Source organism: Crinia signifera, chromosome 5 (genome assembly GCF_055691185.1).
Source record: "Crinia signifera chromosome 5, ASM5569118v1, whole genome shotgun sequence".
Classification (NCBI taxonomy): Eukaryota; Metazoa; Chordata; class Amphibia; order Anura; family Myobatrachidae; genus Crinia; species Crinia signifera.
In genome coordinates this window covers 83,964,123-83,983,760 of record NC_139221.1, presented here as the reverse complement: position 1 = coordinate 83,983,760, position 19,638 = coordinate 83,964,123, and the positions used below count along the sequence as shown (strand labels likewise).

Below are 19,638 nucleotides of genomic sequence, written 5' to 3'. Positions count from 1 at the left end.
TACACTTCACAAAAGATTTGTCTATGATCTTCCTGCATGCAGCAAAGATCATAGACCCTCGTTAAGGATCAGCGGGTACGCGCATGGTGAACGTTTCACAGAACGATTTGAACGATTTGTCGTTCCCATCGATCGGAAACGCCCACATCGTCCTTCAAATCATTCTGTGTGTACCCACCTTTACCCCTGGAAAGGTATGATAAGTCTACTGTGTCTAGATAGCTGGTCAATGTCAAAAGGTAGACACACACAAGGGTGACATAGACAGAAGGTCGACACAAGCAAAAGGTTGATATGACAGTGGTTGAATTGAGTTTTTTTACTTCTTCATTTTTTGACTTTTTCATACATTAAAATCTACATGGACTTTGATTGGGAATGGGAAAGTGGAAAGCAAGTGAAGGGAGCCATGGGCCTAATTCAGACGTGATTGCAGGACAAATTTGTTCTCGAAAAGGGCAAAACCATGCTGCACTGCAGGTGAGGCAAATGTGGCATGTGCAGAGAGAGATAGAGTCCCACCACCTACACTGGACTAGGTTTTGATAACAAATCTGCGATCAGGTCTGAATTTGGCCCTATGTGAGTATGCTTTAAACTTATTGGGGGTCCAAATGCTCAGGTGTCAACATGAATACACAAAAAAAACCCCTAAAAAAACTCACGTATCAACCTTTGGCATTTCCACCTTTTGCTTGTGTTGACTTTTTGCCAACGTCGACCTTCTTTATGGTCCCCTTTTTTGTCACTGTCAACATTGAGCATGTCCACCTATTGGTTTAGACCTAGGGACTGTTTATTTAGATCAGGCATTCCCAATCAGGTTCCTCAAAACAGGTTTCAGTGATATCCAGGCTTGAGCACAGGTCACTTAATTTGTACCTGAAGTTATTTTGATTAGATATCACTAAAACCTGCATTGTTGGTGTGCCCTGAGGACCGTGGTTGGGAATGCCTGATCTAGACACTGTAGACTTTTTAATCCAGAACCCCATGGATAACTCTATGTATGTATATCTATTATCTTATGTCTTTTATTACCCTGGGTACAGTCTTTCAATTCCTTGACCACTTTTCTGCATAGCTCACTTATTTCCCATCATTTGAATTGGCAACTCCCATATAAGGCTATTTTAACATTCCCACTGACAACTCCACTATTTCTGCTTCCACAAAACAAGTTTCACTTCTTAATTGAGAACTCCTATGGACTGCATCTCTCAACTTCTGTTATGCAGACTGTCACATCTTTGCTTCCCCCACTCAGTGTTTGTACAGTAATTGCTCCTACCTGCCAGAGCCTCATTTCCTTCAGCCTCACTGCACCAAAATCAACAGCAACACAAAGGACTTATTGTTTGCTCAAACTACCTGCTCCTATAACTACAATGTTCTGCACTGATCTGGATGTCTCTTTCTACAACTTTATCACTTCAGATTTAGACAATGCAGCTCGTCACTACGTACAGTTTACCACAAAACTTTAGACATACAACAAAAATTTAGACATAGCACATCCAACAAATTAATTCTCCTGCGCTGCTGAGCTCCACTGGGGGAAGTCTTGATCCAAAGTAGACTGCCTCTACTAGAAATGTATTCTATAAATCATACAGCACTGATCATTTCACTTGGCAAGTAAACCTACATCAGTGGCCATCCAACCACTGACACCACTTTTCCAAGTTCAACTTACAAATTTTAATTAGGTAGAAAATTTATCGGGGAGGAAGAGAAAAGTGCAAGTGGGCAAAGATAAACGCCTCAATTTTTCTGGCTTTTACATCTGTTGAGGTCTACAGAAAGTTAGCAATTTATGAAGCTGCTGAAATTCAAGAGATTAACTTCTAAAACGATGTGGCTCTGAACTGCAAGACATCTGTAGTTATCGCAATAATGTAGTTATCGCAATGTAATTTTTCAACTAGGGTGTCAATTTTGTCATGAACGAGGACTTTGCTTTCATATTTAAATATACAAAGCATACAAATACATGATAAAATCATAAGCACAGATATGTTTTACAATGCTTATTTTGTTTAGTTAATGTTTTGTAAGTCTTCAAATTTTATTGACTATTTTTGCGTGTGTGATTTTTACTGTAGATAGCATTTAACATCAAAGTGACATGTATGACCACCTTAGAATGAATAATAATATATAATTTTTAGCATGCATCTATTCAGGCTTAACTGAATGTGCTGGTGTAACTACAAGATACATTGAAGAATAAAAATAAACAAAACTTTGCAAAACTTGCATTTCATTTCATTGATTAGTTGATTTGTTGCATCAAATAAGCATCGATAAGCCTTTACAGATGCAGATAACTGGTCTTTCTCCTTTGTAAGTTTTTCCATCTGTTCCTTCTTTTTGAAATCTAGATAAAACCAAAATAAAAAAAAAAACCTTGGTTAGTAAAACATTCTTTTCTTTTTGTATAGGTTTAACTTGATATGTGATGTACAGCACAATAGAATATAAACCCATCACCTCTGAAAATAATTGAAATAACAAAGTATGTGTAAAAACAGAACAGTGATGGCATTACTTTCAGATTATGGTAATCGAACAAAATAATCATTTAACCCTTTCAGTGCTAACATCTCTGTGAAATATTTCAAATAATGCACTAAATAGGAACTAAAAATGCCATTGTTGTTCAAATTTGTTATATAAACTCAAATAAAAAATGTCGTGTAAAAAAACATATTTCCTATATAAGGTAAAAATTACAGGTAATTATGATAAATCTAAATGTTTGCTTATCAAATTTCACACCTATTTTGACATATTTACTTATATTTACATATTACTTGGACATCAAAGGGTTAAAATCTGCACAAACACCTGTGACAGACAAAACAGAGCCTTGAACTCTAATACCCCTTTCCCACTGCAGCTCTTAAATGGTAAATTGCCGTTCTTTTAGCCTTTTTAAATGGATAGAGCTGCAGTGGGAAAAGCTCCAGGGTGCTTTACCCGTTTAACAAATACCAATATTTGTTAAATGGGTAAAAAGTAGTGTCCTACACGTTTAAGACCCTTTTTTTAGCAGTGGGAAAGGGTCTTAACTGGTACGCTCATTACATATGCACATATGTAATTAGCTGCTCATTACATATGCACATATGTAATGATCGGGCCCGCTAGTTCCCATTCACTGCAGGGACACCTGCCGATGAAATTACAATCTCCTAATAGACCTGCTTCCTCCTCCTGAGCACGGACTTGCCCCGATCCCCAGTGGAGGTACCAGCTGCCAGGTACCAGGGGAGGGGCAGGACAGGTACCAGGGGACAGGTGGTAGATTACTGGTGAATTACCGTTTTTGTACCTTTTAAAATGGTTTCAATGTGAATGGTACAAAAACGGTATTTAACCAGTAATATACCGTTTACAACATGCAGTGGGAAAGGGGTTTCAGGCTCAGACCACTTTTAAAGTCCCGTTTAACAATACCGGGTCTTTACCCGTTTCTGCAGTGGGAAAGCAGCATAACTAAAATTTACAGTGCAGTGACATTACCATTGTAAAACATAAATGGAAGACAATACGGCTCTATATCCATTGGTTCCAAAGTTTGTAACAATAGAGTGAAAATAATCTGATACTCTGTGCTGTCCTTTCCAGGGCTGTTTTCGGCAAGAATAAGGATCTGTAATTTAAAAAAAACACAGTTAAGAATATAAATAATACCAGAGTGAATAAAAATAAATACTGATTAATTCAGACATGTCTCAACTAATTCAGGGCATCTGCTACACAGCCTAGTTACCGTATGGGCATGTTCAAATCTATTTATACATACACACCACACATTAAATTTGTGTGTGTTTATCAGACCCATTGCCACAGGTGTATAAAATTAAGCCTACAAAAGACACATACAAGCCTTCCCTCAGCACATCAAAGGGCATTAGTAATAAGAAAACCACATGGTAGTAGGTAATTCAGAAAACTTAAATTACATATACATTTACAAAGATATGGTAAGCCTCCAGCCCCTTGTAAGACTTCTCTAAAAACTAGAGGTCCCAACACTACATGATAATAGCACTGTAATTGTCCACTGTAAGGCTACATGATAATAGCACATATCAATATATATATCTCAATATATATATATCTCAATATATATATATATATATATATATATATATATATATATATATATATATATATATATATATATATATATATATCTCAATATATATATATATATATATATATATATTTATTGATAGCCAGCTTACCTAGATCCTCATGTGGAACTACAGGGAATAAATGCAGGGCTGAATGAGCAACATGGCTTGTATCACTTTCTGTGAACAAGCACTATTGCACTTTATTAAAAATATATAAAAATCATTAAGGTATAGTTATATGCACAGTTTGCTTAGTAACGGTTTATTTTCAGCTCCACACATATTGCAATAGTAGAACCATGGAAGTTTAATTTAATATGATAATGTAAAAATTTATATATTTACGCTGCCTACAGTTTTCATAAGAACAAATGTGATTTTTTGTACAGTGTGGCAAGCAACACCATGGTATATATGTACTATGAATTTCCTGCAGATTTTTAACATTTTTTATATATACGTTTTTTTTTATATGTATGTTTTTTCACTTTCGTATTTTTTACTTAATATGTTTTTCATGCACTGGTATACGCATACCTTTTAAATGGCCAATATTTGGCCTCTTAAATGCACGTTTTTCTCATAATATGTTTGTTTTTCAGATTATGAAGTTGTTTGTATGGTCACCATGGCGACCTCCTGGCCTGCGGGATCCAGAGCGAGGCCTGGCTGTCCAGCTGACTTTGAGCGTGGCAGGGGCGTGATGACGTCAGAGAGAGGCGCCGGGTTTACACACAGCCTTCTCAATGGCGGTATGTATGTCACTGCACGCCGGGGAAGCGGAAGCGGGGACTGGACCTGGATGGCGCAGGTGAGTGGGGCGGCGCTGGTTGACACAGGTGGGGGGAGTTTCTGATCACTTGTTTGAGTATTTATATGTGTGGTTTTTAGCACTGTTGTATATCCCTGAGGACGGGCCATGTGCCCGAAACATGTCGGATGATTGAATAAATATTTTTCACTTTGCAACAAATCCGGGAGTGCCGCCTGATTCCTACCCTTATATATATATATATATATATATATATATATATATATATATATATATTTATTGATAGCCAGCTTACCTAGATCCTCATGTGGAACTACAGGGAATAAATGCAGGTCCCCATCAATGCCCATTGCACATAAAAACAGAGCAGCTATCATTCTGTATAAAAACAGAGCACCTAGCCATGAAGACTCCATTTGCAAACATTTGTGATACAATATGGGTCGTTCTGTAGAGCTCAATATGGTACTGTGATAGGATGCTATCTTTGCAATGAGACGGTTTGCAAAATATCAGCCTTGCTTGATAGTGATTATGATGTCAAATGGAAACATTTAGGAACAGCATAAACTCTGTCACAAAGCAGAAGATCATGTAAAATCATAACGAAGGGTCAGTGACTAATACCCCTTTCACACGGCAATTACCCGGCATTTTTGAGTGCCGGGTGAAGCCTGACCCCAATTCACACCAGAAGCAAATTACCGGGTTAAAGCTTTTCAACCCGGGAATATGCTGAAGAACTTGTGTTTTTGGGGGGAAAGGGTCAACATGGGTCTTCAATTCCAGCACTCCAACCCTGGTCAAGAACAGGGTCGGAGTGCTGGGATTTAAGACCCGTGTTGACCCTTTCACACCACAGAAAAACCCGGGTTTTTCAGCAAATTTCCGGGTTGAAAAGCTTTAACCCGGAATTTGCTTCTGGTGTGAAAGGGGTAATAGGTGCATGTTGCATACAAGTCACCAATGCTCTGCTGATTCCATAGCTATGTAGTTCCACTGTCACGTAAGCACAAAAAATTGTGCAGTCTGCATGCATGTGTCACATCACCAAGTCCAATGTATAGTGTTAGACGGTGTGATGTAACGTACACCAACACTAGACTAGCAAAAAAAAAAAAGGTGTTATATGGATTGACAGATCACGGTTCTCTTTTTGGCAGTCGATGGACAAGTCTGGGTTTGGTAGATATTAGGAAAACGATAACTGCCTGACTGCATTTTGACAACTGTGATGTTTGGTAGAAAACGATAATAATATGGGTCTGTTTTTCAGGGTTTGGGGCCCCTTATATCCAGTGAAGGGCAACCTTAATGCTTCAGCATACCAAGACATTTTAAACAATGCTATGCTTCCACCTTTGTGGCAAACGTTTGGACAAGGATCTTTTCTATTCCAACATGACTGTGCCGCAGTGCATAAAGGAAAACTGTAATGCCATGGTTTGATGAATTTGGGCTGAAAAACCTTCACTGGCCCACACAGAGCTTCAACCCCATTGAGCTCCTTTGGGATGTATGGGAAAAGAGATTGTGAGCAAAGCCTTCTGGTCCACCATCAGTGCCTGACCTCTACAGAATGAAGGTGCACAAATTCCCAATGAAACACTAACATCTTGGGGAAGGCCATAAAGAGTAGAAGCTGTTATACTGTAGATGCAAAAAGCTGACTAACGCCATACTAAAGTATTTGTATGCAATGTCACCACAGTCCCTGTTGGTGGAATGTTTAGAATACTTTTGACCATAAAGTGTGTGTGTGTGTGTGTGTGTGTGTGTATATAACTCACATCAACATTTGATAAATCCAAATATAGAAGTGATTTACCAGATCATCCAACAATTAAAAGAAGATATTTGTTACATATCAAGGCATCACCAAATACCATGTTTCGGTCCTAGCAGGACCATCCCCAGGTTAAGCAGCAGGTATGTAAACCACACAGGTCAAACACCATACTAAATACTGATCAATAGTGCTTTCTTATGCCAGTCAGTCAGATTCTGACTTTCCAGCATTCAAAAAGTAAAGTGATCCGGTTACTCCTGTGCAAACTTTAAATGAATGTCAGCTTTTCAGGGGACAGTGAGGCTTATATAGGGGCATGGAGGAGATCTAAAGCATATAAAGAAACAACTCTAATCAACTGTCTGATAATCTGTGACTTAATTAGATTCAAATTCAAATGCTGATCTGCCGTCACTAAAATAATCACATGAACAGAGAGGTACAGTAGTCGCCTTCCTAAAGATCATCACACTTTTCTCTTTTATGTTGTATAAGTAAGCAGTATCGCACTTCAATGCAACATGGTTCGAGGTGCCCAGTCTGTATGGGGCAGTGAGGAGCGGTGAACGCTGATGCGTGCTCCTTCATCATCGCTGGCCCGGCCACTCATCTGCTGGTATTACCAGCAGATGAACGATGGGGTGGAGAGTCGTACACCCTTGTGAAAATCACCATAATGGGTGAAAAATGCTCAGTGTGTATGCACTAAGTGTTTTTCAGCCCAGTGATTTTTCCTATTATCATTGTCCACACACACTGGGGAAAAAAGGCCCAGTGTGTATGGACCTTAAGTGTTCTGTGCTTACAAAGTTAAATTATGTCTTGCTAGTTCTGTTGATTTATTCCAGCTCCCTTGAAACTAGCACAGGGGGGTTCAAAAGCTACTAAAAACAAGGCAAGGGGAATGCTAGGGTGCTCATAATCTGATCTAGCACAACTGAGAGAGCAAACATGTTTTAGTTATGTTTATACCTATCAACTACTGTATATATTTTAAGTGTGCACAATTTAGAAGGGTTTGAGTTGAGACACAAAATACATATACTAAAGCTACATTGCTCACAACAAATTCAACAAGGATGATCTAATTAATGAATAGGTAGGGGGGGTGGGGGTGAAACCTGCACTGGATCCTTCCCTTACTATATGGGCATTCAAGAAAGGATGGACAGTAATAAGGGGAAACAAATAATTATTACCCAGTCTATGTATTGTATGACCTGAGTGATAAGTGTTTACTAGTGGGCGGTGCTACCCAAAGTCGGTTATAAATTGCAAACAGAATAAGACGACTCTTTTCGTAGGGGCACTCAGTAGACTATAATGTAATAAAAATGTACTTTTATTCAACAATTAAAAGAGTTTTTAGACAGACAACTTTTAGACATCCATCTCTGGATTGATGGTGCGGAGAAGGCATTTATTTGTTGCAACACCAGTAAGATGCATTCTGGTGTCCTCTTCTGCTTATCTCCTGTATAATTTTTATTGTTATAATAAAAACTTATTTATACACCAACAATTTAGGTGGATGTGGTAAAAAAAAACATTAAATAAGTAACACTATTTTCTACTTCATTTATGTCATGTTTGAGACCTCTTAATTGCAGGTGCTGTTTCACACCGCCTGGCGGATATTTCTTTTTTAAGCTTTTGGTTGAAAACAATTTTTTTTAAAGCTATACAAGTTTAAGCTAGCTTCCTAGCTTATTTCTAAATTGTATCACACACTATTAATAATGTAAACAAAGAGCAAGTGGTATTAAAGTTTGTAAAAAGTTGGGTCTACAATAGATACAGTGTCTATTCATATACCAGTGCTTTTAACAAATCTACTGGATACATGAGCAGGTATATCGTGCTATTCCTTCAGCTGGAAAAGACAGATACGGCAATTGAGCAGATTTCTAGATGTCCGTTCCATCCACATATGGTGGTATCTGACAGATAATACAGGGTATGTGTGACTCCGTCATTTGATACGCAATAATGAATCTGTTAGTACTATGATCGGAGGCTTTTATAAATATGTATTCAAACCATGGGGATGGTTACAGTCTTATTACCCCAGTTAGAGGCCAATTAAGACAAATGTCTGCAAGTGATTTTAAATAGCTTCTGGTTTTATATGGACAGGAAGCAGTATTACACAGTATTATTAGGAATTAAATTGTGATAGCATATATCACTCGTTGCTCTGCATTGAGCAAGATAGATATTATTGCGGTATCCATAACAGTCTGTGTGTCCTTATGTATTAACCACAAATTACATTTGTTACTGTAGTATGTGTCCAAATTATATTTAGCGCTACTGCCTAATGGTTGTAACAAGAGAGTGATAGTCAGTTATAATAATCATACATGTTATATATATATATTTTAGTGTGTATTATACAACTGTGTCATGAAAAGGCTTTTATTGAATGTTAAAGGACAAATAAGAATATTGTGTTTTGTCCTTCATACTACATAACATAGCACCAGATGACATTTGTAGAATGAGCAATGAAGAGAAAAAGGTACAACAAACAAAAAAAAACATATCATCAATGATGATACTCACAGGGATGTCTGCAGATCCATCCTTAAAAGTAAACTCCATGCTACTACTATTAGACTCAAACCGTGGAATCTCCGTCTCACCCTTTGTAGCAGATGTTATCTCAGCAATGATTTTGCCATTTAATTTGACACCAGCCAAGTTATTGTGCTCATCCTAAGGATACATTAAGGGTACACTTTAAGAAAACAAGTAAACAATATACAGCAAGAAGGACATTAATATTAAATTGCTCCTGGCTTTTTCAGCTATATTTAATATGGGATTCATCTCATTTTAAGACAGTTTTCAAAGCAATTACAAATACAGTAATTATGAGATCATGAAGAATCATAGATTAGGAAATAAACTTTACCACAGTCTTGAGCCATAGATTCCTGACCAAAGTACGAACAGCTTCATCTTTTTCATTAGACACGGTTGGGGTGGCAGGCTGTGGCAACGGAACCAACTTCACAGGTTTATTTGCAACAACATCTATTAAAAACTTAAATAAATAAAAAAATATACAGCTTTATTAGTAAGCAGTTAAAAGCAGTTTACTATAGGGTATGCAATAATGTGTGCAAAATTAAATTTTTACAAACCTGCTCGCTGTAAATTTGAGAAACCTTATCTGCCGTGTACATAAACTGGATGCAGTACTTTTCCACGCGTTCAGGTACCATTTTAGCCCTTCGAACAAAGAGAAAAAAGTAAAGTAATCTTCGAGCTTTAGTTAACGTTCTTCAGAGACCGCACAAAATCCCAAAAATATGTTCTTTAGCAGCAGCTGCTTACGTGTCTGGTGGGGGCAGGGGGGATATGGGGGTCTGTCTGCTGGATACCTGTCCTTCCGTTGATTGGTGGCTTACATCACCAAAAGACAGGACTTAAGTCCAGAGGCAGCAGTACATGGCTTAAGTCCTGGGAAGGGCTTAAATCATGGAGCTGCTGGGGAAAAAGCCTGGCTACTACAGAGTACATCAGTTGGATCTCATAGAACCAGAAAGGGCTGTCATTATCAGGGGAGTGACTTCCCATGGGATGTGCTCTCTGCTATTGCAGTCTGCACTGGCAGTCCAAAAGCACTGACAACTCCATCTGGGTCTGTCTTTATGGCTGTGATTAGCAGGGAGCATTTCCGATGTGAAGTCACTGTTACTGTTACTCTATCTGGGTAGCAGATAGAGATAGAACTCTGCAAATCAAAATCTGGACAGTATACTAGGTACATAATGTATAGTAATGCTGGGTACACACTAAACAATGTGTGAACCCTTTAATGGCTAATTATACTGGACTATCCATACACACTGTGTGATGTTGTGGACAATAATGAAGTGATGCTGTGGACAATAATGAAGTGTATGGTTGCTGATGATATTTAAAATGCTTCCCTCAATTCCCTGCGTAATCCCACTGGGCATGCAGAACACCCAACTAACCCTGCAGGAGCACACGATCATGGGTATACACCAAGGGTTGTATAGTAGCTATCAATTGACTTTACATAGTCGGGTGTGGTATAATTCACAGACAGTCGGGATTCCGACAGTCATTACTCAGACGTCGGAATCCCGACTGCACAGCAGGGGGGAGCGCAATGAAGCCCCTTGCGGGCTCGCTGCACTCGCCACGCTGCGGGCATGGTGGTGAGCTGCGCTCGCCACCTATTTTATTCTCCCTCTATGGGGGTCGTGGACCCCCACGAGGGAGCAGTTGGGATTCCGACGTCGGAGCAATGACTGTCGGAATCCCGACTGTCAGGGAGCCGTCCGGCACCCACATAATTAGAGGTGGTCTGCATCTTAACGGCTGCATTAATGTGTTGGTCTAGAAAAAAACAGTAGGATTATTTTTTGGAAGAGATACAGATAAGTCATTCATCATCTAGTTTCTGTGAGCTGCGGGACACAGGCTGCGTGAGAGCCGCTAGATCCTGTGAGACAGCCAGCGCAGAATGTCTTGAAAAAATAAAAAGGGCATCTTATTTGCATTGTTATGCCCAGAAGACTCACAAGCAGACTTGCTAGTTAAAATGGTATGCGGCATGACTACAGTATATTCTGTGTGCAGCTGTATCTGCATATACAACACTTACCAATCGACGGACTGACAGGCCTGGCCACAGAAACCAATGGTGACATTGTCTTTGGTTCCTGTGGCAAGCATATGGGTCTGTCGCCTGTACATAGTGCTGCACATATGAAGCAATATATGGGGTGTACAGAGTGGCTTATCAGCAACACAATAGTCATTGTTTGTCATGCAATACCATTTTTCTTGACAAATGTAATGCACTACATGTACAGTGTTGGATATACTTTCACTTACAGAAAAACTGTTTCTGAATATAAGGAAAAGCAAAAAAAAACCTTGTGTACAAGTAAATCATAAGTGAGCCTTTAAACATACATCACGGATGGTGTAATGGTTAGCATTACTGTCGCACAGCACTGAGGTCATGAATTCGACTCCCACCATGGCCATAACTGTACAGAGTTTGTATTTTCTCCCAGAGCTTGCATGGGTTTCCTCCCACAATCCAAAAATATTCTGGTAGGTTAATTGGCTCCCAAAAAAAATGAACACACACATACATACACACACACACACACACACACACACACACACACACATACATGTTGTATTTCCTTTGCCCGAAATGCTTGGGACCAAAAGTATTTCAGATTTAGTAATTTTCCATACTTTGGAATATGTGGACACCATAATAAGATATCTTGGATCCCAAATCTAAATTATGAAATGCATTTAGGATTCATATATTCCTTATACACATTTTTGAGGTAATGGTGTGTACACATGGTAAGATTCACCATTTTGACTGTACAGTCCAAATCAAATTGGTATCGCATAGACATCGAATGGATTTAAGCTTTCTATACCGATTCGATGCCGATGCGCGCTCCCGTTCAGCTGAATTCGAAAGCCAAATAGACAGTGCAGCAATGACTATATTGTGCAAATTGAATGTAGATAGTATGAATTGTATATAAAGAGCAAAAATTGCATAGCAATTGGATACCATGTGTACACACCATTAGACTTATCATGTATGGTAATTTTCCAGTGCCAAATATTTCTAGACATCTTCAAAACCTCAGACTATCCAGGGAAAATAATGATATTAACAAAATGATGCAATACTGATTTCTGTAGTATTAAATTTATGTACGAGTAACCTACCTGAAATAAAAGCAGTCATCTCTTTCTCCCTCTCTTGGTGGATTGCAGTTTAATACAGTTGCCTGCGTGCAAATGAATTTATATTTATATTACAGCATGGTTTAAGATATTATGCCTACAATATTATACATAAAGATAGGTACATTTTTATTTTGATATGTTGCAGACAAGATTAACTCTATGGCATGATTTGTCCGTGAAACCAGCAACAATTCGGTTTACTTAAAATTCCTTCCTGAATTATCTAAGTAAACTTGTATTCATTTTTTGGTTCTCATTGCATTTCAAGTCATGTTTATCTATAGTATCCAAATACTGTACATTTATTTTGATTATTCATCAAAATAACTTATGATTACTGATTGAGAAGAAATTTAGCAAATAGAGTATGTACCATTTCGTACTGTGAAATGCATATTTTGATGATCTTAAGCAGTGGCGGCTCCTGCTATAGGGCTGCAGGACTGCAGCCACTCCAGTTAAAATCACAACACCAGAGATACAGACAGACAGCACCAGAGCTCTGGTGCTTCCCCCCCCACGGGCACCCCCCCCCCACACCTCTGGAGCTCTGGTGCTGGCTGTCTGTGTCTCTGACAGGCTGGTAACCTCCTCTCACCAGGCTCCATGAAGCAGCAGGGCAGACAAAGCATCAGCCCAACCCTGTGGGGAGGAGTTCAGCATGTAGTAGAGTCCTACTATTGGAAGCTGCTACTGCTCATCATACACAGAGCTGGAAACTCCTCCCCCTCTTGGTCTGCCAGTACATGGAGCGATAACAGCAATAGCTTCCAACAGAAAGCAATTCTGTGCAAATCGCCAGAGCTACAGTGCTTCTATGGGCTACTGTTTGTCAGCCCAGAAGCAATTCTTCTGCATTGAGCATGCCCAGACTTCAGTGAGTCAGCGTGATGCAGCTGAAGGAAGATATGCATTGCACCAGAGCTGAAGGAAGATATGCATTGCACCAGAGGTGCATGGAAGATTATTTTATTTTAATAATATTTGTTTGTAGATCTTTATTAAGAGTATAATTTTGTGTACTTTATATTAAAGTTATTAAAAGTGTGTATTTTGCTCTGTACCTGTGTTTGTGTGCATAGGACATCATTTATTTACAGTAAATGCATACAAACACTAGTACAGTGCAACTCAAACTAATAACCTGCAAATAATTAATGACTGTTTGCAACGAGCAGTACCCAGGAAATCGCAGCCCACCTTAAGTCTAAAGGCAGGAGCCACCACTGATCTTAAGCCCATTCACACTAGACAGTAAAAGATTTCGCTCAAAAGGGCCCTTCTGAGCGATATATTTTATTATCTAATCGAATGTGTACACTCCATACCATTAACTATATGTGCTCCCACACATAGTTAATTACCCCCTCCCTCGTCTAAACAGTTAAGACCAGGGAGGTCCTGCAGCATGGCCCAGCTTGTAAAACACAATACATTTTTTGGCTTTATTTTGAGCAAGGTGGTTGACTAGATGCCCCATAATTGGACAAACTTCTTAAGAAGAGAAAAGAGGCAGGTCTCATATCATCTGCAGCTAATGGTTTGGACACTGCACTACCCTGGATGGATTCTCAACTTTCCCAAAACCTATGTGGCTCAGTCACAATGCTTGACCTTATTATACAAGTATGTCTTATGGAGGAGAACTTATTCAGAATCAGGCAACAGATCTCAAAAACGTGTCTGTTCATCAGTGCATCAAATTGCTGCTGTAGGTTGAAGTTCCAGAATCATTTTTAGTCCAAGATCATCCAGAGGAACCATTTAAAATGGTAGCAGAGATCAAATCCATATTAAGTCTAAGGGTGCATACACACTGTACAATTTTTTTGACCAATTTGGTTGAAAGGCATTTCCATTGAACCCAGTGTCCTGGACTAAAGATGTTGACGAAATATATTGACGACAGACGAAAGAAGAAAGATCTAGCTACAGTTTATAGGCTCTTTTTGAAAGATATTCAAATTGAGCTGCATGCACAGTTGACGAACAATCTTGATGAACAACTGGCGGGTATGCGCATCATCATTCATCGTTTGTTTGTTGACAATATCTTTTGTCAACATCTTCCGTCCAGGACACTGGGTTCAATGGAAATGTCTTTCAACCAAATTGGTCAAAAAAACTGTACAGTGTGTATGCACCTTAAGTACACACACAAAGATGTATCTGTCCAATCTGTCTGGTGGGAACAAAAATCTGGAAATGTATGTGAGAAAATGACAATTGCTCCCAAACACTGGAAAATGGATAAAAATGATTGAGTTATCAAATTAAAAACGGACAAAACTTGAGAACCAATTTATCTGAATAACTGTACTATTGTTTGTTTTGCAGCATTTGGGAGCAAATGGTAGAGTCTTATTTGCTCCCATATATTGCTAGGTTTTTGTTCCCACTAGATAAATCTGTAGGTGTGTATCCAGCATTAGAGATTCAGACATTTCAACCTTTAATTATCAGTTATAATGATGAACACCTGTATTCAATAGTTGGGGAACAGTAACTCTCCAGCTACAGAGTCTGTGACAATTTCAGAAGAAAAGCCTGCAATAAACATTCTAAACATCTGTACTATCTTTATGCTGGCTTAGGGGTCTATTAGGCCTCAATCAAACAATGCAGACAGCGGTCAATCATCGCAGTGAGGTATACGGTCGGTAGTTCAACACTATTAAGGTTGACATACATTTGATCAACCACTAAACGTCGGCAGGCCTTATGTCAACACATAAAAAAGGTGGGACAAAGCATTAGGTTGACATTGGGAAGGTCGACAGTCAGATGTTTTTTTGGGGGGGAGTTTTCTTGAGCAGATGTGTGCCGAAAGGCAGTATTTCATGCCTTACCATCCATTAGGGTGTGGAGGGAGAATAGCCTGAAGAATGGCGAGCGCAGCGAGCCATGTGAGTGGATGTGGTTGCCTTTTTTCTGTGTCGACATTCGGGACAAAATATCAGTGAAAAACCAATGTCAACCTTTTGACTGTCGACCATCCTAATGTCTACCTAATGATTGTGTCGACCTAAGGCCTGTCGACCTTCAGTCGTCATGCCAATGTAAGGTTGTTCTTAATTTGGTCGACCCAATGACATACTCACAGCGGGGCCCAGTGCACCTTAGGGGGATATTCAATTAACGTCAGATCCATTCTGACATTCATTTGTTGGAATGAATCCGACATGCCCTATTCAATCAGTGGCCAAATCCGATTGTTGGTTTCTGCAGCTGCTGCTCACCCTGACAGGACAGGGTGAGCGACTGAGGAGGAGGTGTGTATGCAGCCGAAGGTGGATGGGATGCAGCACATTTCTCAGAACATTTCTCTACTCAGCACAGAATAAATGGTAGGAACTAAAGCTCCCATCATTATGCCTGATAACAATTACATAACTCATGGGCTGGTGTATGAAGCAATGATAAGGGAGGAGCTTGGTACTTTTTTGGGGTACTTTTTCACTGGCCAATCAGCTCCTAACAGTCACATTAAACCCAGCCTGTAACTTAACAGTCAGGAGCTAATTGGCTGGTTATAAATTACCAGGCACTTCATCACTTCTCCATTGTCACTGCTTCATACATCTACCCCACTGTTCTGTCTGCTAGCTGGATTATGTTACACTGCTTCAGAATCTTTGCAAGTGCTCATGTCTGTTTGTATGCTTATGATTTCATATGTACTCCAGCATACCATTGTATATGTAATTTTACAATGTTTGAATTAATTTTTGGTGTTAGAAATCTTGCATGTTTATATGTTTGAATTGCATTAGATCTGTGCATAATGTAATGACATTCTTCAGTTTGCCTTTACAGCTTTACCAATTTCTCCTAACACTACAATAATTGTCATTCTTCAGGTTATAGTTTGGATGATTTTCCAATGAGGACAGAATAGTATACAAAGTTTTTGTTTAAACACCCACCCACCAGTCTGTACATATTACAAAGTACTCACAGTAGTTGGAGGTTTCCCCCCAGTGATTTGAGATTTCCACATTTTCATGAAACAATTAGCTGGGTTGAGTTTCTTAATGACCTCTCCATCTTCAGAAAGAATGCTAACCACAAAATCTAAGTGTGTAAATAAACACAAAACACAATCAACTTAGAATTGACTAAAGATACATTTTATGGAAACATGTACTGTAAGTAACAGACAGTAGTATTTCTAGGAGGCACGGAGGCCTTACATCTCCATGCCATATCACTTACTGTGTTTACATGTCGGTTCTGTATTAAATTTCCAAAAAAATATAAGTGCAAGCTACATTTAAACCAAAATACAGACACAAGATATGTACATACACAGTGCAATAAATGTGCTATAGACAGACACCTCTGAAATTTGCACATATTTAATACACAAAAAAAACATAAAAAAAATAAAAATACGTAAGAATACAATATGTAATCTCCTTTCGCGTTAAACAGTCCTTCTAGTCACGACATGCCATGGTATGAGTTGGTAGCACTGAGTGTCTTTTTGCTCCTTTTTCCACAATTAGCTTCTGTTGATTGAAATGATATGCAGCATGCCTATATGCTGTTTGCAACTATGGTTCTATCTGCATACAAAAGTATTATTACAGTGTTTTCCAGTTGTATTTTGTATGCAGACACAGCCACATATCCTTTTAATCAGCAGGAGCAGTATGTGCGTCCTTTTTTTATTTATTTACACAATTTTGTGAATAAGACACATTTTAATGGAAAAAGGCAAAACAATAAAATAAAAACGCCACAGCACTACAGACTCACTCCTAGCATGACTAGAAGGACTTTCTAATGTGTAAGGAGGCCAGAAACACATGGACACATTTGTGCTCTGTTTGTGCTTAGCACTGCAAGAATACAGGCAGAGATGGTTAGCATTACAGCCGCACAGCACATTATGTCTTAAGCACATTCAGTCGCAATTAGAGACCGTAGGTACATACAGCATATCGGGATGCTAATAAGTAGCACAATCCGCTGTTGATCACTAAAATCATTCACAGCGCTTCACTTTTTCCCATTAAATTAAAATGGAATAAATTATTTTTTCCCCCCTCAAAATTTGACACACACACACAATTTTTGCAAATGTATTGAAAATAAAAAAACTAAGACATCACATGTACATAAGTATTGGCAGCAATTATAGCCTCAAGTCTTTTTGAATATGATGCCACAAGCTTGGCATACATATCTTTGGGCAGTTTCGCACAATCCTCTTTGCATCACCTGTCAAGCTTCTTTAGGTTGTATGGGAAGCATCAGTGCACACAGTTATTTTCAGATCTCCCCATATATGTTATATGAACATACATTCACAGTGTCCGGAAAGCCACTCCTTTGAGATCTTGGCTTTGTACTTAGGGTGGTTGTCCTGCAAAAGGGTCCTATGTGGGCCTGGCTAGTGGTACATGTAATGTGGCCATGTGTCGCCTACTGTCACTGGGTGCTGGAGAATAATTTAAAAATGGAGACTTATGGCACACTATGCATTTTTCATTCACTAAAATATTTAAATACAGTATTTAAAAAAAATTCTTAACAAGTTCCAAACTATTGTTTTGCCCACGTGGCTTCCAACATCAGGCTATATGGATGTTTGCATTAAGATAAGGTAAAAACATCTGGCTTCCAATTACAGCCTCTTTGTCTCCAACTCAAACTCTAAAGTGGATGTGACCAAATGAGGCCTATTACAAGAAGTCAACCTGCATTTCAGGTTTACACTAATAAGGCAGATGCAGGAGAAGCATATTAATAACTAATCTACTTACCAGGAAAAACCTTCCCAGCTGTAAACTGCACACATTCAGCAAATCGAACAGAAACAATGGCAGGTTTATCAGGATCCGATATAACCTTTATCTTTAGTATACGGCTTTCCAGGTTGTTCTTGTTATATACAGCCTTACACTGCAAGGAATATATCCCCCTAAAATAAAGGTAAACATCAGGAATAAACCTCATACTGTATATTTCTGATAAACACCATGTTATGTAACGACATTCTGGCTACCCCCTCCAGGACCACAAGGATGCAGCTTGGATCACTACTGCAGCAGGAAGTGTCTGCATGTAATAAGACGCCTCGTGCTGCATCACTACACAGCGCTATCATTGCGGGACCAAGGAAGCAGCCGTGACATCAAGTCCAACCTTATCTCAATTATTCCAAGAATGTATTTATGTTTTAAATACACCTTAAAAAGGGGCGCATTAGATGAGCCAAGTTGTTCTTATCTGCCGTCAAATTTTATGTTTCTAAAAACATAACCTGCATATAATGATATAAAATATTTTTGATAGTTTAAACACATACAATATTAATTTGTTTAATATACACTTTATACACATCACATTTAAATACTTTTATATAATAATTTCCCATTTTTAATAATTTTGTGCACTAAAAAACGTGTACACTGTTCCATCAGAAAAAATGTGAAGCTCAAAAAATTCAATATTTTTGAATTTTGGATATGGGAGTCTCACACTGTAGAATAGGGAGAGCATTTTTTTCTATTTGTGTAAGGATGTAACCACTTTTTTTTTTTAATACTTTAAATAAAAAAAGTTCCTGAATGTTTTTGGTAAAAGTCAACTACAATATGCAATTGTTCATTTTCATACATGCATATTTTCTTTAAAAATATAAATACATATAAATGAACTAAATAAAAATAAAAACTTGAGGAGCTATTTAAAATCAATTCAAATCGTATTTCACCACATCCCCAAACACGAAAATATAAATATTGGTGAAAGCATTATTAGGGGAGAGAAAATAGGGGCTTGCATCTTGGATCCAAGGATTAAGTAACTTTAATGGTAATCTGGCCATTTTTTTCTAAAAATGTATTTAACTACATGGTTCATTAAAAGAGGTTAGTCTGAATTTCAATTAGAGATTTTCAAAAAATTCATAGATATGGAGGAATGTGTACAATAAAACAAAACATTACAACACAATTCTACCACTGTAATCTATCAACAGAAGTAGATGTACAGTATTAGATCATTTCTCAAACTTACTTTGGTGCAGAAAAAAGAAACATCCCCATATTCACTCTACCTTCTTCATCTGTTTTTGATGGTTGAGGATGAGGAGAAACCTATCATATTATAAAAAAGGCAGATTAGGTATTACGGATTATTAATAA

At 38.4% G+C, this 19,638-nt stretch overlaps 1 protein-coding gene across 1 annotated transcript in view; it reads right to left on the bottom strand.

The window, feature by feature from the left end:
• SMCHD1 (structural maintenance of chromosomes flexible hinge domain containing 1) overlaps nt 1-19,638 on the bottom strand; it is a 178,814-nt gene that overhangs the window by 17,307 nt on the left and 141,869 nt on the right. The window contains exons 31-39 of the mRNA XM_083187559.1: nt 19,511-19,590; nt 18,253-18,410; nt 16,440-16,555; nt 12,461-12,522; nt 9,859-9,946; nt 9,627-9,758; nt 9,275-9,427; nt 3,529-3,658; nt 2,261-2,380 (exon numbers count right to left, since the gene is read on the bottom strand). Coding sequence (XP_083043685.1) covers nt 2,261-2,380; nt 3,529-3,658; nt 9,275-9,427; nt 9,627-9,758; nt 9,859-9,946; nt 12,461-12,522; nt 16,440-16,555; nt 18,253-18,410; nt 19,511-19,590 — 1,039 coding nt within the window. The remainder of the gene's footprint in view (nt 1-2,260; nt 2,381-3,528; nt 3,659-9,274; nt 9,428-9,626; nt 9,759-9,858; nt 9,947-12,460; nt 12,523-16,439; nt 16,556-18,252; nt 18,411-19,510; nt 19,591-19,638) is intronic.